Below are 26,204 nucleotides of genomic sequence, written 5' to 3' on the forward strand. Positions count from 1 at the left end.
TTCCCTAATTAGAGTAGATATATAACTGCTTAGGTTTAATGGATCAATCAGTATCAGTTAAGCCTATATAAAAGTCCTAACACAAATGTAATATAGGTGAAATGTGGTGTATCTCAAACATCATATTATGAAATGTGAGATACCACAAAAGACCAAATTCCAAACATTGGATACCTTTCTTATCTTTTAGATTGTTGATAGATTGGATCCCTTAGTTATCTTTTAGATTCCATCCAAAACAAAATAAGTTAATGACATTGACATTTTAGGCATCCAAATCTTACAAGACAAGGTGTTTGGCGTTGTATCTTGTTGTCTATGTATTCATCCTCACTCAGCCACGGGAGCCATATATGTCTTTCTACGTGTCATTATCTTATGTTGCACTATACGATGTGTGGTGCACCCCGCGCTACAGAGGATCAGGATCCGGATCTGAATCCGGGACAATAACCCCAAGATTTTTAAGAATCATGAGATATGTTCAAGATATCTTGGAGGCGTGTTCGAGACATCTTACAACGAATTATCTGGTGAAAAAACAAAAAAAAAACGGTTTGGAAGAAAATACTCTCTAAATTAACTTACCACTGTGAAAAGTAAATATAGATAGTCTTCAAGCTTGTCCGAAAAAGTCCCCTCTCTATTTTATTAATGTTTACTGCTTCTCCATCCTCATCCCTTTCTCCCTAGCATGTGAACAAATCCGACCCATGGAGTTGAACAACAAGGCCCTCCTGTCAGTCCTCGCAGCTCCTGATGTGAAAGGGAAGAGGGTGACCAGCCTATCAGCTGGGAATGATCTAAAAGATTTCATACTCTCCATTGTTTCCAAGAAAGAAGAGCAACAAGACCTTTCTATGTGCTGGACCTGGGCGTGTTGGTGAGTGTCATGGACAAATGGAACCGTTCCCTCCCCACTGTTCGCCCTTTCTACGCCGTCAAGTGTAATCCGCACCCGGCCCTGCTTGGAGCACTCGCAGCACTCGAGGCGGGCTTCGACTGTGGGAGCCGGGCCGAGATCGAGACGGTTCTAGAACTGGGCATCTCCCCAGATCGCATTATCTATGCCAACCCAAGCAAGGCCGAGTCCCACATCAGGTACGCAGCCAGTGTTGGCGTTAACCTCACCACCTTCGACTCTCTAGACGAAATCGACAAGATACAAAGGTTGCACCCAAACTGCGAGCTGTTGCTAAGGCTTCAGGTCCCCGACGATAGCAGTGCGCGTTTCCCATTGGGGTCCAAGTTTGGGGCATTGCTAGAAGAGGAAACCCCCCTCCTACAAGCTTGCCATGCTGCCCGGCTGGTCGTGGCCGGTGTCTCATTCCACGTGGGCAGTGGCGCTTTACACTCCCCCCCCCCCCTACCATGGCGCCATAGCTTCCGCTAAGGCAGCCTTCGAGACGGCCACAAAGTTGGGAATGCCCCGCATGCGCATCATCGACGTTGGCGGAGGCTTCACGGTGGGCTCCCTCTTCAACGATGTTACTGTTACCATCAAGGGAGCCTTGCAGGGGTACTTCTCTACTGAACCGGGTCTGACCATAATATCCGAACCAGGTCGGTTCTTCGCTGAGAGCGTAATCACCCTTGCAGTCCAAATCATCGGGACGCGTGTACGTGGTAAATTGAGGGAGTACTGGATCAACGATAGGATCTTTGGATCCTTTCTTGATGTACTTTTCGACAAGACGGCGGCTGTAAGATTAACGCCGTTGGCTTGGTCATCGAACCGGACCAACCCAACATGCGAAGGGGAGAAGACCTACACGTCGACAGTGTTTGGGCCCACATGCGATGCCCTAGATAGAGTCCTCACGAACCACCAGCTACCGGAGCTCCAGTTGAACGACTGGCTTGTGTTCCACAACATGGGTGCTTACAGCGCAGCTTATGTATCCAACTTCAATGGCTTTAACACCTCAGCCATCCCCACCAACCTCGTCTGTTCAAATCTAAGTTAACACGACTGTGGATCAGGTTCTCGTATGGTCTGATCCACACAGATAGAATCCACCTCAGAGTTCATCTTTGTACGAGAACCTGATCTGCTCTCACTTAACACTGGGCTCTCTCTCTCTCTCTCTCTCTCTCTCTCTCTTCCTTCACTGCACATCCTTGTTGATTATTGAACAAGATTACAAAAGATGGTCACTAAGGAAAGGAGGTACAATAATGCCATTACTGTTCTTTTTATGTGTGTATGAATCTGTGTATCAGAGAAGATTAATTGTCCAACATTTAGTACAAATCAATTATGTAACTTCATATTTACATTAGCAGCAATATTCTTATCTAAAAATAAAACCTGTACAAAACATCATTTTGAGTGATGCATCAGTTCAGCAGGGATGTCCCTTCTGCTAGAAAATTCCTGTTCAAAAGGAAAAACCCATGTCAAAGATAAAAACAACATGTTTAGATCTCTGTTCAAGTTCCAGATGAAAAACAAAGGCATGGAACATATTTAAATCGAAGATAAGTAAAAGATAGTCGAATTATCTTATTTTCCATCAATCAGAAAATCAAGTTTAAAAATTATAAAGTAAGCACAAAAGATCTTTCTTGACCTTTTTCCCAATGATAAGATTCATAACCATAAATTTTAGGCAGATTTTAATGAAAAAAGAATGTAAGAGCATCATACCTAATAAAAAAAAGTTAAAGATCATGTGTGATTGTACGGAGCTTCGTGAGTTTGTCTCTCAACAATGCTGCAGGAAACAGTAATTATGTACGTCACTCACCCTCAAAGGGAGAATGTAATCAATTACAATTTTGTATGATATCAGTACTCCCTATTTTTAGATCACAAGGAATATGAGAATGTAAGAAGCATTTGCGTTTGAGTTTATGATAATGCAGTATTGTTTGAAATACCTGCATCGTTGTATCTTTCCTCCGCCACGGCTATATTCATATTCCTCACCAGGTCAAGTTCTTCAGTTAGTGTATCAGGACCCTCCACAGCACTGTACAAGATATAACTCTGGCTTAGAAATGAAATAAAACATACAAGCAAATGCAGGAAGCAACTAAAGGAGAATGGCGCTCCTCAAGTCCTAACCCTATGAAAATGTGTTACTGAATGCAAAATCTATAGTTGTCAATATGCTCTTTGTAATAACAGCCAGGGGTTTTCTTATCCATTTAAGCTAAATAGCCAAGAGAGAGAAACATTTAACCAATCCCAATCAAGGTTTATGATAAACTGAACTCAACAGAGTCTGAATGTAATTTATTCCTGATTCGCGATGAACTAATTAGCGTTCACGATTTAAAAGCAATAGCACCAAACCATAGCTTTGTCTGTTTGTTGTCCATCCAATGGATTTATATGAGGAAAATTGTTGCAACCAAAGTTGGTGAAAATGTGTATTTCATACAACTCTTTATTAAACACGTATAATATATGTATGCCTTATATATAATATGGTTAAAAATGCTCTCCGTCTATACGTTGGCACTGGCTTGGCAGCAAGAAACCACTATTCGACCAGCTGGCCCCCCCCCCCCAAAATTCCGGATTCCTCAGGTCAGTTATTGTGCTCTTACAGCTTGGCAATGGTGAACCATAGAAAACCAGGTTGCAATCAAAGGCAGTTTTTCAGGAAACTGGAGAGGAACATTGGTATGGTCCCACAAGGCGGTTTATAAACACGTTGAAGTCTTGCAGATTAGGGAGATTCAAAGCTGTAATCTGGCCAGAAACTGGTTTCTTCAAGCTGTAACGTAAGGAGGTGAGTGAAATGATTGAAAGTAACCGGAATCTCATTGGAGAGGTTGTTCTAAGACATCTCAAGCCATTTGCACTTCCTATCTTTGAGATTCTCATACGCCATTGCTTGTTTCATTGCTACTAGGCAATTCTTTTTAAATTACTATTTTGCATCGCCCACCCCAGTTCTCTACCTCCCATGGAATGAAAGGGGTTTGCCCAAAAGCCCAAAACCCATATGGAAGCACGGTCGTTTGAATGAAGGGAAACCTTCTAAGTTCCACCTCTCTATCACTCACTGTTTTTCTTCTTTCCTCTGGCATTGATATAAAGCCTCCACTACACTAGATGGCATGGAGAGAAACATAGATGTGGTGGTTGTCAAGAGCTCCTACTCCCATTAGTCCGTTCTCCAATATCCTCTTTCCTGCTTCCGTTTTTCTGTTTTTGAGTTTGATGAAACGCTAAGGTGAGGTCTTTTTGTTTGATATACAGGTGGGAATTAGTTATTAAAGGATATTTTTGTCCCTAACAGTCTTATGGAGTCATAGATTGTAGATCATATGAAAACTAAAAAGAATCACCGACTCGTATTAATATGTATTTTTGCTCCTGATTTATCTATGAGCAATCATTCAAAGCGTGCTGTATTATTTCCTATGCACTTTTTGGGTTAAAACTGATGGGAATTTGTAAATTCCAAACCCTTTTTTTTTTTCTGTACCCGTATTTACTATGTTTGCACTAGAGTAGTTGCCTATGTAGCCAAGCCTAAGATTTTGGGGGGTCATATGACTCATATCAGCCATATTCCTTGATGCATAAGTGCATTGACACCGATGACAGAACTCAACTACTGAAATTGTTTCAATAGAACCATTTTGGTTCTGCCTAATAAAATTTAATTGCTTGAATTAAGTTAAAGTCAGTCATCCTGTGATAAGATGTGAGAATAGGATGTTTCGTTACATATCTTAAGAGCTGCTTTTTAAGAAGTAAATGAAGTGTGATACAGTGAAATATTCATAAGGTAATGCAGGAAGGGGAAAAAAAAATTAATAATAATAACAATGAAAAATTTGCAGTTTTTTTATTTTTATTCTTTGGAGGATTGGGTGGGGGGAGAGGGTACTCTTCAATGTGGAATTTGGTTCCAAACTAGCAAAAAAAAATTCATTACTTCACTTCTAACTAAAATGGACCCTTTGTTTCTGGAGTTGATTTAATTAGGACCATCTTGTGGTTCTTGTTTCCGGAAAAACCTTAAGACTGTTTCCTGGATATGATAAAACAAGCTTGTCATCAAGCATTACTGATTGATTAAACTAGTTCTGAATAAACTAAATTAGTATTATTTTTATGGGAATTCCATATTAAATTATTATTTAGTACTAATACTACTACTGAATATTATGTCCATAATCTGAAAGAAATTATTACTAAATAATCAATCCCCCCCCCCTGGCTGTCGGCATTTATGCAATTCAGTATTCATGCATTGATTGCACGTAGAGGAAAATTTTGGGCAAGAATAAAAGCAATAGAGGAAAAAGAACTATAAAAAACGGCAATTTAACTTAAAGAAGAATGTGGACGGGAGTTTATGATAAGAATGACAAACAAGAACAAGAATAAAAGTGACACTCAAGGATGGTAAGCACCTGTCGAGGGATACATCATATACTACCTTCGCACCATTTCCTCTTTGCATCCCATAAACAACTCGAATGGCGTCAGTCAAGACAATTTGCTTCCTAACATAAATCGGGACCTGTTTCCATTCAATTGTGATAAATGATGAAACTAAATCAAGTAAAGCTGATCTGACATAAACAAATTTATGCCTTCGAATACTTGGGATAAAAAAATAAAAAAATAAGGTGCTTGATATACCATAATATCCATGAATATATTTTAATCGAGACAGGCTAGAATTTCATAACTGTTATAGCCTACAAGTTTGACACTTGAATATCAAGAATGGTGTCTGAGGTAATTGCCATGTTTTCAAAATACATACTAAGAAATCAAACACAGATCAATTCCCAGACTTTCTGGAAAGTTGTCAAAATAGCAGGAGGGAAACAGTGGCAAAAATACAAATAGTTGAGGAGCAACCAGATACAACCCTGCTTCATCCTATTCTTCCCTTCACTGACAACTTCTTCACTTCTTTACCAGTAAAATGAAGTTAAGTTTATACTGTTGTATAAAGTTTCAGGTCTCTTCTGTTTTGAGATATGAGATGAAGGTGAGGAATTAGGTACCTCCTTTTTTGTACTATGTACATAAAAAAAAAAATTTCCCTTTTTTTTCCCCCCTAAAGAAAAGAAAGCTACATGAACTTGAGGAAATCAAGTATTCACTCAGTATAAATTATTTTTACTACATAAAATTATAAATATCTCTTTGGTTCCCTCTTTTTCTCTTCATCTTTTAAGTTTTAAATCATTCCTGGCGGCAGATGTAGAGGATTCACAGAAGAGATCCAGCTTTCATGCCACAAAAATGCAACTGGAAAATGAAGAGCAAGAGGAATGAAGTGGTCAGTTTGACAAAAAAATTTGTGCAATGAACAGCAAACAGAGAAGACCTGTATTTAAATTTAAATTTTTATTTTTATTTATTTATTTTTTTTCTTTTTTGTTATGATTGGTTACAATATGATATAATCAAGCCACATCCCAAGAGCAAGGAAAGGATATTATTCCCAACAATTAAAGGATATCTTCACAGGAGACATCAAGAATCATGAAATAAACAGGAACAATTAAAACTGGACCCCATTGACCTGCCTCCTTAAACTCATCGGGACAAATGCACTGTAGTGTAGAAGTAGGTTACAAAGTAACTACCCCCAATGTATTACACCCCAAACAAAACAAATAAAACTCACTAACTAGCTTGACAATAATCAGAAGTAAACCTAGGAGAACAAGAGGATAATAACCAACAAATAACCCCAAAGTTACAAGAACAATGCAGCAAAAAAACCCAACCCCAAAACCCAAACCGATAGGAGAGAGAGATCCCTGCGATTAGGAGAGAGAGAGAGAGAAGTACCTGCGGCTGGCTCTACAGAGCTCAGATAGAGCTCCAATTCTGGCCTTGATGGGGAGAACAAAACCTCCAAAAATGAACAGGTTCTGAAGGATGGTAATGGAGTTATGAAGTTTCTTGATTTCAACCCTTGGAGAGAGAGAGAGAGGACAGAAGAGATTCTTCAAGAACTGAGGCTGGACTGCTTGGGCAGTGCTGAGATGAGGATCGAGTGATCCTTGAACTGCTGAGAACACCCTCTGAAAAGGGTTTGTAGATCAGAGGTCAGAGGAGGGAGATATGGAGATCGATCTCTCTCCCAAAACCTTCACTGATGCTGGTTGGTTGTGGACTGTAATGGGTTCTAACAGAATCTGAATTGTACCTCTTGAATGTTACAGCAAATAAGAACTAATGACAAGAAAATTAAGACAGGAGAAAGAAGCAAAGAACCAATAGAATTGTGGGTGAGGTGGCTATCTCGGCTCGGGAATCTCACCCACAGCTATCTCGGCTGTTAGAAACAATTGACTGCAATCTTTTGTTTATTCAAATCTGAGTACAAGAGCACCTCTATATATAGAGGGCAGAAACTATGCTAATAGCAGCCACATTAGAACTAAGAGTTGTACTCCTACCATAGTTGTCATGACGTCGCCTAGGCGATTTGGCGTCCTGGCAGAAAAAGAAGTTCATAGCAGTGCTATACGTGACACACAAATGACGGTCGCCATTGGCTGATAGGCGTTGCTATGGCACCGCCATGGACGCCAAGTCACGCCTGATTCACTAGGCGGTTTATTTTTTGTAAAATGCAGGGTGATTTTGATAGAGCTATGTTGATTTTTGATGATTTGATGTTGCTTAATGTTGGTTTTATATGCTATAGGGTATATATTAAAGGCTTGTAACATGCTAAATAACTTTAGAAAATAGGGGAAATAAAAAAATAGCATATCAAATAACTTTAGAAAATAGGAAAAATAAAAAATGACACATGGGCGATTTGACCGCCATGGCAACGCCATAACGGGCGATTCATCGCCAAATCGATTAGCCACCCCTCCACCGCCTTGGATCGATTTGACGTCGTGACAACTATGACTCCTACTAGGACTAACATTAGAAACCTAGATAGATAAGGTAACTAACTATGTATTAACTAATAGCCACTAATGGGCTTGATTGCAAGTAAGCCGATGGGCCCCATGGGCCTTTATTACTGACTAATAACTTAACCCTTAAGTGAGTAAATCGATGGGCCCAATGAGCCTTTATTAATAACAAATAAACTAACCCATAAATAACCACTTAAGTGGACCTAAGTGGTGATCGACTGACCCTACTTGGTCTGGGCTTTCCTCCTGCGATAGTTCAATCCAAAGTGGGGATCTACATCACACTGTCTGGTATAAAACACAATAGCTCACTTGACAAATTCAGCCCATTAGATAATTTTCTATTGCCCTTTTAAATTCTCCATTTAATAGCAAAAGGCACCATATTCTACATTTATCATTATTATTTTTCGAAATGCAAAAGATACAGGAGGAAAATTTTCATCCAAGCATGGTTCAAGGAATCGGTATCGGATTACTCAAACTGGCAAGCGACAATTTCAATTCTGGGCTGATCCTGTATCAGCGTATCGGTACAGACTAAGGGTGATATAGATAAGTCACTTGGGCTTATTTTATTGCAAATAAGCATTGGGTTGTGTTATATATGTGTTGGGCCTTTGATTCCATGGGTTTTCTTTGAAATGGACAACTTTAATGGGCCTAAAATATGGGTAAAAGGTAGAAAAACGGGATTTAATTCATTAGTTTAGTTAGTTGCTATTTAATTCAATAAAGACCCATTAGGCCATTGGTCGGTTGTAAAGTCCTATATGAATTATTAGTTAGTTAGTTCTACTCCATGTTGGAGTCATAAAGTCAAGTCCTAGTCCTATTTTGAATTCCTAGTTGTAGTAGGAGTGTCTAGTCTTATTGGGAAATTAGCTCCTAAGTAGTTTGATTGCTATTCTGCCCTCTATAAATAGAGGAGCCTATGTACTCATAATTAGAGATTTGAATGAATGAATTATTGAGTGATTACTCTTTAGCTAAAAAAAACTGTTATTGAGAGGTGAGATGCCTAAACCTTTGAGGGGTGTGATACCCAAAACCTGAGGGGTGAGATACCCAAAAACTGTTTATTGTTATTAGAAGTTCAGACCTGTTAAAGCATACAAAATCAGAATCAGCCAGCCAAAAAGTTCTTGTTCTTGAAGCCAATCGACCCTCATTGCTACCCAAGTTTGAGATCTGATCTACAGATCCTTTGGAGGACTGGTTCTATACTCTAAGAAGATCAATTGATCCTCTCTTGAAGGTTATCTGAAGAAGACAAGTTGATGTTCCTGCAGAATTCTTCACATTCTCTCTCTTAGGTCTGAAAATCAAGAAAGTGCGTAACTCCATAACCAGCCATTAGAGGCCCTTCATATTTGGGGGTTTTTGTGCCCTCCCTAGGGACTATCTACACCCAAAAGTAGCTCAATCGGACTCCCACAGACCTGGCCGCACCTTTCTCTCTCCAGCTCTATAGAAGGTCTTTCTCTCTCCTATCGAGTTGGGTTTTGGGCTGGTTTTGCTCCTATATGGGTATTGTATCCTTGGGAGTTTATTTGATGGTATTATTTCTTTGTTTCTTGCTCCTATTTGTATTGTTTGGGGTTATAAACTACGGAGTTAGTTACTTGTAATCTACTCCTGCATTAAAGGGTAAAAAGGTAAAATTTTCAATTTTTTTAAGAAATCCATCCGATCCGGAGCGATAAGGGCCAATCCGGATCGGTATCGACCGATCCCGACACCAATTACTAAAACCATGCCTCCAAGTACCAAAATACAAACCCATCAAATTTCAAATAAGGCTAAAACAAATTCTGATACATCGAATAGCATGTCACGATGAACAAACAAGCATCCCACATTCTCCTCTTTTTTACATATCACATAGACATTAGAAAAACTATGACTTCTTCTGTTCAAGTTAGCCAATTAACAATCTTTTCTAGAGCAACAGAAATAAAAAGGGAGAGACTCCAGGAGGTCTAGGTTCCAACAAATTTTACTTAGAGGGCTGTCTTCATAGGTCGCACTTCTCACATGCCAGAGCTTTGTGATAGGACAGGACTGAAAATCTGCCATTCACATCTTCCTCCCAACTTCCCGTGTCCTCTACACAAGATCGATAGGTTTACTTTCCAAAGTACTTAGGATAAATACTTCAAAGTCTACATCAGAGGTCATAAGCAAAACATTCAGCTGTTATGCTATGCTTTGGACATGCCACTTTGAAAAGCATAACAAGTTGGATAATCAAGACTATCTGACTAGCAGACCTTGTCTATGGATTATGTCCTCCACAAATTTACTGTCTGTACAAAGAGAAATATTGATGTGTACTAGGGTAGATAAGATAAGATTAAAAGAACACAATACCCAGGGGACGGAGACACAGCAATCCAAGTAAATAGTTAAATACACAATATGGCAGAACAGATAAAGTCAAATAAATCAATATCCAATGGCCAGATGGGTTAGAGATTTGGATAGATTAACCCCCTTACTAGGATAGTTAATCCCCCTCCAAAGAACAAGTGGATCCAATGGTTGTATCTTCTATAACGAAGTATAGCAGAAAATAGAAACTTAGGGATAACAGTATAAATGGTTTTTGGGGTTTTTTTTCCGTTTCTGAGCACAGAAAAACACGTTTCGGAAAACAAAATCAAACGGGCCCTTAGTAACCAAAGAAAACCGACAAAACTCCAAATCTGTAGGTTTGATGATCCTGAAATTAAGGAAGAAGGTAATATTAAAGGAAGAGAACATAATCTCTTCCTGGAGCCTTCTGCCTGCCCCTCCCCCCTCCTCTTGCCCCACCCCCCCCCTGTTTAGGCTTTGACTGTTGGTTGCCTTCTCTTGGTTCTTGTTGGTTGCTGCTGGTTGCCTTTTTTGTTGCTTTTTTGCTTTGTTCCCCCCGAGGTTGGCTTCTCCTTGTTGGCTTAAGCCTCCCCTCTCCCCCTATTCTCTTGTATTTTCTATTCTCTTTGGGTATAAATTTATTTATTCATCCTAAAAAAAAAAAAAAGGAAGAGAACAATCCAATGGCTGGACTGGATAGAATATAAATTTAATTCCTTGCAGCCAGGAATAGCAATATAACAAAATAGTGAAGTCAAACTGCAAAACAGTATGTAACAGTGACAGTAGATTGTTAGAACAATAAGGAGTAGATTGAAAAGAAGAAGAATATATCTAACACAACCCTAGGAACCATGGCCTGTCAAGAGGACAACCAAAATAAAAAAAGAAACAGGAAGACTGAAACTGTGGGTGATTTTCTGTGCTTGAAACCTGCAGAAATTTTGATGGCAAAATTGGTTTGATGAGTAATAAAACAGATACAAAATAAGAGAGGACAACTCTTAGAATAATGAAACCGTAGACGAGACAAGAGTATACCTTGCAGGAAAATATGACAGAATGGAAGAGAGTAAGAATAAAGAGAAAGAGAGAGAAGGTAGGGAGTAAAGAGATATGATCTGGCTTCACCACCTTGATCACTGCTACTTCACCATATGAGCTGTTTCTTCAGAGTAGAAGACATATTTCTTAAGCCAAAATCGTGGGAGGCTTCTCCCCTTCTCTTTTATTTCTAATGGCAACAAGTCATTACAAGAAATAGTAACTCTTAAACATAGAAAGAAATAAAAGAGATACTTAGCATAAGAGGGCAAACCTTGGCACAAGGGCAAGATTGCTCCATTGTGACCAAGTGGTCGCAGGTTCAAGTTGGGAGACAGCCTATTCGTGAAGCGGGGGTAGGGGCTGCATACATTATGACCTTCCCCAGACCCTGCAGTGGCGGAAGCCTCGTGCACTGGGTGAGCCCTTTTCTATTTAGCATAAGTCTTAATGGCCTAAGAAGCTTGGTTACATAATTAGAAACTAACTACTGTCCTCCAAGCAACTTCAAACAAAATATACCACACAACCTAGGCTCACAGAATCTTCGAACAAAATATACCACACAATGCCGGCCCGCTGGCTTCTTCATGGGCTTAAGTTGTGACTTAAACAGATGGGCCTGATATGGGTGGGCTTAAGTGATGTAGCACATATGGGCCTAAACAGGTTGACTTAAAGAACTTAAGAGAGCCTATAGTGGAGCACATAAAATAACTAATTGTGGGATGCCTGATGGCCTCATTCTTCCTTGTGTAGACCTTGAACTCTACATCAAATCTTCGGGATAACTTGATTTCATCCTTCCCCTACATGTATTATTTTCATCATTCCCCATCATTGCAATTCAAGCAATCAGGAGGATTAGTTTTACTAAAAATTTTTCCACCAAGTAGGGTAATGTTTCTGAAGCATCAGTCAAACGCTACAAGAACCAAAAGACGAAGTATAACAAAGATATATTTACTTCTGCCAACAATTACAGCATCAATAGTTTTCAAGAAAATGGGTGTTACCTTGCATCTCATTGCCACATTAATGGCATCTGATGGGCGCGCATCCACACTAAGAATAGCTTTTTCCCCTGGCTGCAGATTAGAAGTCATTATATGAAGACAAAGAGAGGCTTAATAAATCTGATATGCTTTTCATATGAAACTGACATGTAGTGGAAAGACAATCTCAGACTGTCATACATCATACTCAGCTATGACGAGTTCTAAAAACTAAAATGTGCAAAGTTCCAGTATAACCTTGCCAAAAAATATCCTTGCATAGTAAGTGTTAACAACTCTTTCAGTAATCCGCACCATCTTTACCTGGAAACAGATAGCGAGAACCATGTCACACTTCCTATACTCAAAATAGAAGAATTGATGTTCCAACACTAAGCAGAAAGACTCCAATTGATTTTAACCAAAAAAAAGACTACAATTGACTACTAAACTTCAGAAAGATCAACCCAGATGATAACAGCATTCATATATCATTTTTTTTTTTAATCCTTTTTGGCAATAGTTCAAGAAAAACAAAAGGGTTTCACTGCTATGGAGGTTAAAGGAATTGTGGTTACTGGTTGCATGAATAATGAAGAGCAATATATCAAACTTATATGCCTCGTCAATCATATTATTAGTCCTCCCACATTACACAGCCACAAAATGAGGTTCCAAATTCAGCAAAAAGACAAAATCGCTATATTCCAGAAGATCAGGCAGATGCTTTGATTATCCATTTATATGTAAACTACTTATTAGCATAAGCATAAGCATATTCTTGATACTTGATAGTGTAGAATAGCCAAACAGTATTTTGTACCTGATCCCAAAATAAACCAAATCGAGTTGAGTTGAGTAATGTGTCATAAACTATTTTCTTTCGTCCCCATTATGCTATCATGCCTCCAATAACAGAGAGTCAGAAGTATTGAATTTTGAAAAACTCAGCAAGAGAGTTTTAGATATTTATTTTATGGGAAAAGGACAAGTATGCTAGTGTACTACCTAGGATTTAGGAATGCTAGCAGTATATTAGCCGTAGGATTTGTTCATCCTAAATGTAACCGTTGGATGGAGAGAAAATGTCCAAAGCTTTAATCCACCGCTGCTACACCTTATCTCTCCCCTAATTCTATCTCATGCTGGAATTCTGCCACGCCGGCATTCATAGGGTTTCAGATATCTCCACTTAAGCCACGCCGGAACTCTGCCACACCGGCGTTCATAGGTTTTCAACTATGCCGTTGTTCATAGGAACTCTGCCATGACGGCGTTCATGTTAACAATCGCAACCATCGGTGACGATGAGCTCACCACGGAATCCTCATTTCTCTAAACTTTCTGGCGTCGACTGGAAGCTCTTTTCTTCGATTCAACAAGTTCAAGGGCCGGATCGAGATCTGGCAATGGCTCCAGAGGCTCGCCCTTACCGACACGAATGTCACCGCCGGGGAGCGAATGGGCCAACAAGGAGGGACAAAGAAGATGAATTTTTTAGGGTTTCTGATTAAAGAAAAAAGAATGAGAGAACGAACAAGATAATGGAAACAGAAACGCAGATGAAGGCCAAGGGTTTGTTGGTCTTCTGGGTTTCAAATTCAGGGTTTTGAGAAGAAGAAACGTGAGATTGGAAGAGGAACCTCGGTTGGCTTTCTTCATCCAAAAATTCCATATTTTTGTTCAGATTTGATGAAGCTGGAATTGGAGGTGGAGGTGGAGGTGGTGGTGGTGGCCTACCTCGGTTGTCTTTCTTCGTCCAAAAATTTCATATTTTTGTTCAGATTTGATGAAGCTGGAATTGGAGGTGGAGTTGGTGGTGGTGGCATGTCATGGAACGAAGGAGGAACTTAGCATCCAGATTGAAAGAGAGAGAGACAGGGAGAAGAAGAGGAATTGGAGTGAGAGTCAGAGTTGGAGGAGGGAGAAGGAGAGGAACTGCTGCTCCTGGTAAACCCTCCGAACAAAGAGACAGCTGATAAATCCGACCCTTGATTGCCTAAAAATCCATGGTCAAAATTCCCCTTCTCTAGGTTCATCGCCATGATTGCTTCACGAATCACGCTTATGTTCGATTTCCCTGGAACTCAGTTTTGCAAGAGGAAACAGGAGCACGAGAATAGACCAGTGATCGATGAAGTCAGATTAGAGGGGTCTTTGGAAACGATTTCCAGTGTTGGAATCGTTTCGGTGACCTCGGACCAAATGAGTCTAGGCGACGTCGACGGCCAGGAGCACTGGGTCTTTCAGACGGGGCATCTGTTCCATCAACGGCGGCGGTGGTTGCTCGATATCCACATGCACGGAGTCGGAACTGGTGTCGGTGCCGGTGCCGGTGCCGGTGCCGATGCCTAATAAGGGAACTGAGCAGCCATGGGTGATCGGGACATGGCAGAGGAGAGGATTGGAAAGCTCGTCGGCAATGGATCCATTACTGGAGTTCGCTTTCTCCGGCTGGATCTGGTAAAAGGAATCACTTTTCCAACAAGAAGAGAGAGAAAGAGAGAGGAAAGGTGTAGCAACTGTGGACTGAAAATTTGTATAGCTTCTCTCTATCCAACGGTTTAATTCAAATTGATCAAATCATATGGTCAGAATCCCGCTAGCATTCCTAATTCCTAGGTACTACACTAGCATACCTATTACCCTCCCTTATTTTATGGATGAAATATTTTAACTAATCAGTAGACTACAAAGGGATCAACTTTGATGTTGGCATCAATCATATACATCAAAGATTATTCACCCACAGGCCACAGATACACTGTATTGATATATGATCAACGAAATAAACATATCAAAGATATCAAAAAAGAAAACTTTCTGAATAGGAGGATATGTCAACACAAGGGGATTATATAAGGAATCTGGTATTGACTAACAAATTGTTACTATAAGAGAAAAGCAGTAAAAGTTCTTGGAAAAACAAGATAGGTTCTTAGGAAGATCTTGTATCACCAACAAAAGTATAAAATTGGTTTGGCTATAACAGATGTCAAAAAGGTGGCATCAAATAAAGACCTAGAATATTTTGGGTGGGTCGGGGGGGGGGGGGGGAAAGAAAACTTCCAATTATAGATAAATTGGTAATTCTTCAAGTTTAGATCTCTCCTACAAAAAGCCACTCGTTACACCATTTCTTCCCACCACCCAACCAAAGAAAAAAAACCAAAAAACTGCCCCATCAGCTTCCCTTACAAATAAGATGAAGGTAGGCCATACTCTACCAGTAGCATTTGCAACAAGTTCCTTAGCGTCTCAACTATTATATCGAACATTAAAATTTTAGCAGGATCATGAACTAGTTAACATGGTTACCATCAGAAATCTGCCCTCGGCAACAGAAATGCTAACGCTTCACATGGTTGGCATGACAACCAATAGGCAATAGCAACATGCAATGAGTTTTTTAGCCTTGATTCCATGAGTCTCATTGAAGGCACCCACCAATATCAATTTGGATGTCCCACAATGTGGTGCATGTTCGCAGAAGGCAAAGCCACTAATACAAGATTGGGCAGAAAGTATCATTGGGGCACCCTTAAAACAACATGGAACTCTGAAATTGGTTGAATCCCCCTGTTTTTACAGACAAGATTCTTGCTCTGATACCACTTGATGCGGATCCGGGTTCCAAGAACAGGAATCGGATCACTTAGAGCCCACAATAAAGTAGTAAATTCAAAATACAAGGACTAATGGCAGTTCTGTAATTAACTGAAACTAAAGGGAGGATGCATTTTAGTAATTACAAGAAACCTAGAAAGGATTGGCAGACTTGTAAATAAAAGGGATCTTAAAAGGAGGAAAGGAGGTTAAAGTAACTGATGGGATATGAAGGGAATTAGAATTATAGACCAGGGGTAGTCTTGGTAGCAATTATTGGGCATGGGTAAGTAGTAAATAAAAGGTGGAATGGAAAGGGTATTAATATGGAGGTAAAACAAAAGAGGAACTTTTACACAAAAGAACAAATACTAAAAGACACAAATCAAGGGGTTTGAGGGGTATAATGGAAAAAACCAAATTAAAGGGTTTTAAACCACAACTCACGAGTCTTTCTTCTTCTACCTTCAGCCAAAGTAAGAGGTGGAAAACAAGGGAGGCTTTGGATCGAGAGAACTCCTTCAATCGGCCTTTGTTTGGCCTGGAATTTCTGGTGAATATTCTCAAGAAGTGGCTCTATCAAACCCATAAGATAGATGCTTGCAACTGCAGGCTGGAAGGACACAGGAAGAACCTGAATTAGAGCCTGGCGGTAGATTAGAGATCAGACCTGAAATCTGTCTTGTAACTCACAGCGGAGGTCACATTCAGGTATGAATTTCTAAGGTTTAAACCACCTCAGAGTGAAGATCAAACGCCCAGAATTTGGAGGGAAAAGAAGAGGAGAGGAAAGAGAGCAATCCTCAGTTGTGAGGGACTATTCCTTCGCCAGAACAGGGGAGGAGGGAAAAAGAAAGAGTAAACAAGAGGGGAAAGAAAGAAGGCTAAAGGGATTGAAAAGAGAAGTAAGAGAAGAGAGAGAAAATCAGAAAAGAGAGAAAGAGACAGAAGGACAAAGGGGGGGGGGGAAGAATGGTCACCTGACCATTCAAAACCACCGATGGTTTCACCCATATACTCAATTCATCATTTAAAATCTAATTTCAGTTTCATTCAATTCTATCTACTAAATTGGGTTACATGCCTTTATATAATAAATCGAAATTAAAACTTGCCTATCAAAATCCAAAACTGAAATAGCAACTACTAATTACTTCCTAAATTCTAACTAATAAAATTAGAAACAAAATAAAACTTAAAGTGGTAATTCCCTAATTGACTATCAATTACCAAATTAAAAGATTGTAAATAATTCCCAAACAAAATAAAATCCTAAAGATCCTGAGGAATCCAAAAAAATCCAATCAGACCCAGTTCATCTCGGTTGAGATTGCCCAAAGGGTCAATCCGGCTCAACAACATCAATTCTGCATCACCTGTATTGGTTTCTCTTTCCTCTGACCACTATCCCTGTTGCAGGAAATTCATTGTTTAATAGTTGTCATGGCGTCTAGACAACCCAAGGCATTGGAGGGACCTGGACACAAGGTGACCAAAGCGCCTAGAGCCACGACAACTATGTGCTGTTTGGAAAAGTTGAGTGGAATGGGGTGGTTTGGTAGGCGTTTGCAGGCAGTAGTTTGAAAATAATTTGGTGTTCCATTGAATGTTATTTGTTCCTTTTCCTTTCATTTAATTTTTGGTTGTCTATCAAATAATAACAATAATTATAATAATTTCTCTTCCTTTCCAATTATCCTTACTCCTTCGTATTACCAGAGCCTTTCCCTCTATCTTCCTTCTGATGAATAATCTGAACAGTTGGGGGTGGGAAAGAGGAAGACGACCTCAAAAAATTAAGATAATTTAAAATGTCAAATGGTTGGATCCGTAAATATTTCTCAATCAATTTAAAATACTCCTCAATTGATTTTATACCAATTCTGAACAGAATTTCTCCGCTGAAATTTATCAATGGAAGATGAAAGGAAACCGATCTAGGAGGACTAACATGAAATTCCTGAAAATGTCTAAAACAAATAACTAAATAGCCATAAGAAAGAAGTGTGATCAAAGTAGCTCCTTACTTCATAACCAAGTTTGCTTATGAGGTTTTTCACAAACTGGTAGTGATTTAGTGAATCCTGCACCAAGTTCAAATTTTAAGTATCAATTCTAACTTGAATGTAAAACAACGACAAAATACGGGCTTAAAATTGAAGTATTACCCCATTTTCATTCCCCCTGAAAGCATCTATAAGTTTTTCAAGTGCAAACTCCCCTGCACTAGCAGACAACCAATGTTAACAATACGCAGAACTGTTCAAAGGATGACAATAGAATAAAAGGAACAAACAATACGCACATAGAGTGTCTATAATGTCACAATGCCATTCTCATACCTACAATAATCGGCAAAAACCACTCTCCATTGCAAGCAATCTTAAGAAAAATTGTCGGACTCTGAAAACGATGAAGAAATCCATGCCTAATCGAACTAACATCAGCTTTGGACCCCTTTTCATGAATAGGATAAGGAAGTATTTGACCATATGATTGCCATTCTGTCTCTTCTAGAAACCCTTGCTTACGCAACTGGTGGTGCTTAAAAATTTCTGTACCAGTTAAATTGGAAAAAGAAAAGGAAAAATAAAAAAATAAAAAGAGTTACTTTCACTTTAACATGTGAAACAATAAACCTTAGCTCCAATGGATTCAAATTTAATCAACGGACAAGACTGAGAAATTGAAACAACCAAAATTACAATCAGAAAAAGATTCCACAAGGTGTTTTTCGAATGGTGCACCCTAACAAAGTGTGAACAAGGAAGTGGCCAAGGATTTTTTTTTTTTTTTTTTTTTGTTAGGGGAGAGGGGTTTGGGGAAGACTTTATATTAAGAATGTGAAATCTCAATGTGTTCCACTATTCTAATTTTTTTCTAACTGCACCCAATACAAAAGATATAGGGACAAAGGATTGAAAATTCTTTCACCCCAAAAAAAAGACGAAAACTTCTAAGCATAGTGGTGGAATGGGACGATTTGAATGGGAATCAACCAGTCCTGATTCCGATTCCACAAATTTCTAAACCCATGAAGTGAATCGGCCAATCCTGATCGGTCCAATTCACCCATACAGATTTAAAAACCTGCAAAACAAACTCGAGACCTCATTTCTTGCAATTTCTAAATCATCTGGCCATCTCAAAGCTTCAAACTTTAGGAGAGGGATCTTTTTTCCGATAGATGCAACTAAAGCGATCAAAATCAACCAAAACATCAGTTTTGGGAAATCTACGGAGAAATTTTTGGATTTGGGAGACAATCCGCGCAACTAGGTAAAACTCAATTCCCCCCCCCCTCTCCCTTTTGTTGATTGTGGTATGAATTTGATGTATGAGGTGCACAGATCCAAGACTTACATGTTTAGTTAATCATACCATGTGTTTGATGAATTATTTTGGCCAAATCAGTGAGGAATCTTCAAGAACATGAAAAAATCCAAAAATTTCCCATCTTTTATCAGATAAAATTTGAAAAGTGCATAGAATTTCTGAATTCACTATTAATGTGGACTGATTTATAAGGCCATCCACTTGGTTGGAACTTGGAAGAATCGACCAATTAGAATCAGAATCAACCGATTCGAATCTGAATCGACAAGACTTGATTCCAGTCCCAATTCCATATTTCTAAACCTTGCTTCTGAGCGCTAGATTCATGTATTTGTTGAACTGCAAACAATGAATTGTAATGCAAATAAATATATGGAAAACACATGCTCTGCAAAAGACATAAGGGACAACCTGCAGATATTACAATTAAATAAAAAAAGACAAGCTTGGATAATATGACAGGAATTTTTAAACGACAGAGAAGGGGGACAGTTATCCTAATATATCAACTATCTGCAGGGTCTACACTGATTTACAGAGTTAATTACTGCACAAAGCCACTGCGAATTCAACCACTCTGAAGTCCAATAGAACAGGTCAACAGGACATCTTGTCTCTGCCCTTTCCCCTTCCTGAAACCCATTTTACTTGCTTGGTCCAGTTTTTAAAATAAATTTTCCGGATTTAAAAGGAAAGAAAAACAAGATGCAAATTATTCTGATTCAAACTTCCCATAAATTTTCAATCTTTATTTAATCAGTAAAGATAGACCTCAATTGCAACTAATCAAAGTAAGCAAACCCACTAATTCCTTCCAATTTACAACCTAAAAGATCTCTCGGATACAATTTCATATCCAGGACGCTGCCTCCAAATCTAACAAAAGAAAACTCATATATCTCACCCGTGGACAACAACTATATTCCTGCAGACCGGAGCACGATATTCAGAATGTAATTTCACAATCGCTTAGAGCAACTACAGTATTGAACAAAGGGAACACATACCATACGAAGAATCCAACTCATGGGTCAATTAAGACCTTCAACTTCGAAGTTTTACAAAATCAAAGACAACTATATACCAGTACTGTTTACAAGGGGACGGGATTTATGGGGAGGTGAACTCGAACCTGAATCCATGATGAACGCCTCAAGGTAGTCGTCATTGCGTTCTTCGTTACTATCAGATTTCCCGCTAAACCTTCCAGCCTTACAGCAAATGATGAAGGACTTCGCTCCATGAGATCTTCTGGTTCTGAAACCTAATTTAAATGAGGATTGCAATGAAGAGCAACACAGCGAATTCGAGAATGAACGATTGGTAATTTCCTGATCAATTAAAGCCCCAAAACCAGAGGATGTTCGAAGACACAATTGAATTCCAAGCATTCTGAAACGAGAGTGGAAGAAGAGGATCACAAATCGAAACGACCACTTGAGATGAGAGCTTCTGTTAATGTTGGAATTTAGAATGAAGAGCTGCTTTTTTGAAAACCCTCTCTCTCCACTCTAGTCTATATAACCAGGTCCAATGGAGCCAATGCACAGGCCCAGGCCCAACCCATATCGGACATCCCAAACAGGAAACATGCGTTCCACGATATTTTTATAAGGCGAAAGGTTTTTTGGATTGACCGACAGATAAGGTCCTCAGTTGTCCACCAATGTTATTCATGTGACCGAGACGTGATGATGTTGTGATGTGACGTGACGTGGTGTGACTTATAGAGATCATCACATGGTTGGCCTTGGGCCCCACTATTTCCACCATAGGCCTCTTTCTTTTTTTTTTTCTTCTTTTTCCTAATCGGATTAGATCAAATCAAATGATGACTCATTTTGGAGGTTGTGCTCAGTTGCTTACAGGATATAATCAAGTTTTCCAAGGATGATCATCCACGCACAAAATAAAAGTCCATCACACGGTAGAACATGACTACTTGAGTTTTTGGAGGGATTGAAAAGTCCATGGTTTTTCAAAATACATCCTCATTACGAGAAAATGGAATTACTGGGATTCGGCTCTTTTTCAAGGACTCACTCCTTAATAATTCATCAATAACTATCCAAGAGTTGAGAGAATTTAGTCACGCATTCTAATACTTGTTAACACCTTGAGTATTTATCCAAATATCTCAACCTTTAGATGAATTGTTAGAAAGTCAGGGTGTTAAAGAAATCTTTTTTTCATTTATTCATCCTTTTATATTTATTTACATATAGCCTTTTAGATATTTTTTTTTCAATCATGTGATTTTGATATGTAATCACAGCCCAATTATATTTTAAGTATTCAAACTGCAATTGTATTATATTTTTTTTATTCTTATGAAGCAAAGGTATTATATTTTAATTCAAATATGTACTTTGTCGGATTATTCTGCTCTTTCAACCACGATGAAGTTTAATTTTTAACTTGCATCTACCATTTTACACAAGAAAGAGTGGAGAATATATTATAGTATTAATATTTTTTTCAATGTAAGAATATAATAACTATTATTTATATATTGCCACAATATTTTGAATGTGTTTACTTGAATATTAGTGTTACATATTACAAGGAGGTGGCAACCTTGGCTTGGTGGTAAGGACTCGATTATTCTTTTATAGTGAATATCAAAATCAAACCCTTCATTACAAAGGAGATGATCATAAGGTGGAAGAATTATGCTTATATCTAATTATTATTATTATTATTATTATTTAGTATAAAGCTTTGGACTTTTTTCTCTAAGAGCGGGTTAGGAGAGAGAATCTTGTTATCCAGTTGTGGGAAAATGTTCTCTGTCCGTGATTGTGGCTCTTATGCCTATGCAAGACCCAATCAATCTCTCTTTTTTGTTTCAATAAATGGTGAGTAGGGAGATCATTTTATTGAGAGGAGGAGAAAAACACGGCATGGGAGCCATGCTTTCAATAGGAAACTTTCTTCCTAAAGCTATTTGTGATGATCTCTCTTTTAATGATGTGATATTGACTTATTTCATATAAGAGAGGTATGGGCCATTTTAGAATGCCAAAATGAAAAGACAAGAAAAATTTTGAAAAAGAAGAGAAGAAAAATACAAACTCTTTATTAGTTCACCATTAAAGTTGCCTTACCATGTGTTTATTTTCCCCCAAAAACATAGCATGGGAAAAAGAAGGAAGCAAATCCATCCACAAATTGGATTCCCACTAATTAAGGTACATTTCTTAATCAGATTAAATTCAATACTCACACTCATGCTCAAGGAACCAGCCATGATGGTGACCTATAAGAACAAACCAAAAATCATATTAACCATTGGGAATGTTTGAATGACATTTCTATCAAAAGTGTATATTACTTTTGACATTTTTTATTGGTTTTCTCGTATTCTTAAAAATTTCTCAAATCAAAGGTCATAAGAGTTTCCTAAATATTTTATAAATGACTTATCATTGTCATTATTAAAAGTGTTCTTTACTAGAAGTATAAAAAAATCATACTAAAGCAATGTCAACAAGAAAAACCCTCATAAATTCACAGCTAAGTTAGTCAAATGGTTAATCAGAGACTAAGATTAGAAGCATGGACAGATGTACGACACAAACCACAAGTCACACTAATTGCATGACCTTACGATGTGATTAATATTACAAGGTCCAAAAGTAGCATTTCTATCTAGGCTAACAAAGAAGAAAGCAGCTCCTACACTCGGAGAATATCATCAACAAAGTGGTGTAGGATATCATCAAACAAAGTGGATCTTGAAGCTTTTATTGGTGTCTGAAGCCTAGTAATGACAGGAAATGGTTAATCAGAGAACCTATGCCAAATTGAGCAGCACATTCCATAAAGCCATTGAGGCCTAAATGGCATCTATAGGTTAAGGTCATAACTCAATTCATATGGTTGACAAAAACTAGGTCCAACCACAATGACCTACAGAAAGCAAAATGTAGCATGCCCTAGTAGACAATAGGTCACGACGATTAAAAACAGATTTAACCATATTAGTCGAACATTCCAAGTAAACCAAATTCATAACAATAGAGTTGATAATTTGCCAAAGTATCTATCTTGCAACTGTTCTCTAAGCAGGAATACAAAGTCCATGCTAACTGTCTATCTTGCATAGACATTAGGCCTACGCCCATATCCTCTCTCTGGGCTATATGACGAGTAAGGGGGCGACCTAGACCGTTCTCTTCTCGACCTACCACCATAAGGTGAGCGCCTTGGTGAATAATCATGGCCCCCTCGATAAGGTGAGCGTCTTGGAGACCTCCGGTACCCATAATCTTCACGGCCATAGCCACCACGGTATCGACCACGATCACCACGATAGCCTGTTCCCACAGAAATGAAACACAATGACAATATTACAATGCAAGTATAGGAGAACCCAATATAAGAGACTTGATTCCTTGAAAGTAAGAAACTTACTAGACTCCCTGGAGCTCTTCATTCCAAGATAGTTTCCAGGAGTAGGTGTCCTTGGACGTTTCCTCCTTGACTGAAATGCAACAAAAGCACCTCAATTCTGGGACTCCAACAGAAAAACCTCAACTATTGCAAAGCACATGAAATTGTTAAATAAACACAAATAACTAAATATATCAAAGGCCGTGAAAATTCCATGTTCCACGTTATATCAGGAGTAAAGAGAGACAACCATGAATAACTGAAACCCCAAGGAAATACCTCATGAAGTAAAAAAATCAATAATGAAAATAACACACCCAAAAAAACGTATCTGGCACACATCTAATAGCGCCAGCAAATGATTGTCAGGTAAGAGGTACCATAATTGCCCAATTAGAGAGTTGTTGGTAATATCCGTTGATTAGTTGATAGTGTTGAAGGTGAATGCTGAGGTTGTTTAGTTGTTGGGCTATTGCCTATGTTTAGTTGATCAAATACATGAGAAAAGCTGTTAAGCTGGCCACTGATCAAGGCTGTGTGACATAAGTTGAGATGGATGAACTCATCATCTTTGATTGCTGCCAACATAGCTGACGCAATGTCTTCTGAATAATCAAAAACCTCCAAGTCAAGAAAGGATAACCAATAAAAATCCTTCTCACACTACCTTCGCACCAAAGATACATCACCTAAGGTAGAAGAAAATTACCTTCTCCACAGTTATGTAACGGCCTTCCAGAACTGATTGATTGAGATGTTTCACACAACGGTCAGCATCCTCTAATGAGTCCATAGTCACAAAAGCAAAACCCCGAGAGATGCGTGTCCGAGGCTCCACAACCAGTCGACAAGAAATTACCTAACACGGCAAAAATGGGCATTAATACAGACATGAAGCAACAAAGTGAGTGTGACATTCAAAAGTATCTGAAAAACCAACCTTTCCTTCCCTAGAGAAATGATCTTCAAGGTCCCTTTCTGTGACCCTAGTAGACAGACCAGTCACATAGAGTGTATTTCCCGGATTTGTCGCATCCTCCCTGTCATGACCAAGAGTCAGATGAGACAATCATTAAAAAGACGCACAAAAACAGCCCCATCAGAACTGGTACCAACCTGCCACGACTTCCAGACCTTGACCTGGAACGTGATGGGGACCTGGGCCTTGATCTGGACCTGGACCTTGATCTGGATCTGGATCTAGATCTGGAGTTTCCTTGCCAGGAGGAAAGAGAATGTGAATACCTTACTTCTTTTTTTTTAAATCATAAATAAAATATGAAAAGGAGTGGGAAGAAATAAAGAGCACACAAGGAAAGTTGGCAAATGATATTGTCAAAAGAAAATGTGAACAATTTCCATTAAGCTTCATAAGGTGAAAGTAATGACCAGGTGTCAAATGATTATAAGAATTTCAACGCAAGATTGTAAATGGTCCAACCGTGCAACCTGTGCAATTTGAAGACTAGAAGATAGTGCACCCCCAAGTAACAAAGAGCAGCACACTCAATTGGTATAAAAAAATCAACCAGGCAATGTCTAGACAAGAAGATGGGCCAGTTGCAAGTCTAGAAAACAGAGAAAAATGTGATAAAGGATTACCTTTATCATCACTTTTGTCAAATCTTCAGGTCACATGCAATGATTGAAACTTGGAGGACTAATCTAGACATTGATCTAGAAAAGCATATAACCAAGGTGATTCTATCGCTTTCTTTTTTGCCCAGTCCTTTTTTCTTATAAGCACTTAAAATCCTTGAGCTAATGGTTTTTCTACAAGATTTTTCTATTTTGTGAATAGCATTTAAGTCCTCGGGGAATTTCCTTTTAAGAACACATTTTCCTCCCCCTCATACATTCCTCCTCCTCTCCATGGGGCCTCAGTCTAATAATACTACAAGTCCTCAGGGATGGGGGATCTTCATGAACTCAAAGGCGCTAAAGGACAAACCCAAAAAAAAGGAGAGATCAACAAAATTCTAAGGGTCCAGATTTCAAACATTGTCATGTATGTGCAGTTGTACACAACTGCCCTTAATTCAGTATGGGACTATGGGGGCAGAAATAGTATTACAAAAGATCACTTTATGTCTATTTGATGGTTGAACTGTTTAAGTAACAGCCATGTACATACATAGCCCATGCACATAACCCTTGGCCATATTTTACATTTTTTCTTTTTTTCCATTTGTTGAGCTTTATCTTTTCTTCCTTCCACCATAGTTTGAAATTTTGGCCGCAATGGCATGTGAATTGGAGGGGTCTTCAATTACGGACATAGCTCCAGGAAAATTTCCGAAATAGGACACTGGAGGAAAAAGGAAACCAGGTCTGAAACTGAAGTTGAAATTAAGAGGTGAAGGTGACTTTGGAACTAAGACAATAGGGTTTGGATCACGTATGGAGAAGCACCTGATGCACAAAGACTCAGAGGGAGAAGAGTTGAATCAAAGAAGAACAACACAACATATAGGTTGCTGCAAGTACCGCCAGAACAGAAAAGATGGAGAGAGAGAGAGAGAGAGAGAGAGAGAAGGGAAGTCATGCTGAGAGAAAGGAGAGAGCACATAGAAACAGAGAGGGGGGGGGGGG

The 26,204-nt window shown here is 38.8% G+C and overlaps 2 protein-coding genes and 1 pseudogene across 3 annotated transcripts in view; 1 reads left to right on the top strand and 2 right to left on the bottom strand.

Annotated features, from left to right (window-relative positions):
* Positions 1 to 627: 627 nt before the first annotated feature.
* LOC122084397 lies at positions 628 to 2,379 on the top strand (annotated as a pseudogene).
* On the bottom strand, positions 2,159 to 20,728 carry LOC122084398 (bifunctional nuclease 2). 2 transcript variants are annotated; one of them, XM_042652618.1, is made up of 10 exons: positions 20,350 to 20,727; positions 18,224 to 18,436; positions 18,050 to 18,102; positions 17,909 to 17,965; positions 12,534 to 12,599; positions 12,297 to 12,368; positions 5,383 to 5,492; positions 2,884 to 2,975; positions 2,651 to 2,717; positions 2,159 to 2,377 (listed from the first exon to the last, which is right to left on the bottom strand). In XM_042652618.1, exons 1-9 carry the CDS (start codon positions 20,606 to 20,608, stop codon positions 2,665 to 2,667), a joined length of 975 nt encoding a protein of 324 aa, XP_042508552.1. In that variant the 5' UTR covers positions 20,609 to 20,727; the 3' UTR covers positions 2,159 to 2,377; positions 2,651 to 2,664. The 2 variants fall into 2 exon arrangements, with proteins under 2 accessions (XP_042508552.1, XP_042508553.1); XM_042652619.1 differs by lacking the exon at positions 18,224 to 18,436 and having other exon boundaries at positions 20,350 to 20,728.
* Positions 20,729 to 23,179: 2,451 nt separating this feature from the next.
* LOC122084675 (serine/arginine-rich splicing factor SR45a-like) overlaps positions 23,180 to 26,204 on the bottom strand; it is a 5,871-nt gene continuing 2,846 nt past the window's right edge. Inside the window, exons 3-7 of the mRNA XM_042653106.1 lie at positions 24,729 to 24,818; positions 24,553 to 24,652; positions 24,322 to 24,471; positions 23,634 to 23,703; positions 23,180 to 23,536 (exon numbers count right to left, since the gene is read on the bottom strand). Coding sequence (XP_042509040.1) covers positions 23,313 to 23,536; positions 23,634 to 23,703; positions 24,322 to 24,471; positions 24,553 to 24,652; positions 24,729 to 24,818 — 634 coding nt within the window. The 3' untranslated portion in view covers positions 23,180 to 23,312. The remainder of the gene's footprint in view (positions 23,537 to 23,633; positions 23,704 to 24,321; positions 24,472 to 24,552; positions 24,653 to 24,728; positions 24,819 to 26,204) is intronic.

The sequence above is a fragment of the Macadamia integrifolia genome, chromosome 7 (assembly GCF_013358625.1).
Source record: "Macadamia integrifolia cultivar HAES 741 chromosome 7, SCU_Mint_v3, whole genome shotgun sequence".
In the NCBI taxonomy this organism is placed as follows: domain Eukaryota; kingdom Viridiplantae; phylum Streptophyta; class Magnoliopsida; order Proteales; family Proteaceae; genus Macadamia; species Macadamia integrifolia.

Excerpts from the sequence above, each read along its gene's own strand:
- LOC122084398 (XM_042652618.1), bottom strand. The coding sequence starts at position 20,608 with ATGCTTGGAATTCAATTGTGTCTTCGAACATCCTCTGGTTTTGGGGCT. Across the intron at positions 18,103-18,223 it reads GTTTTTGCCGATTATTGTAG|GGGAGTTTGCACTTGAAAAA; the intron begins GTATGAGAATGG and ends CTGCTAGTGCAG. Across the intron at positions 5,493-12,296 it reads ATGTGGCAATGAGATGCAAG|GTCCCGATTTATGTTAGGAA; the intron begins GTAACACCCATT and ends GAATGGAAACAG.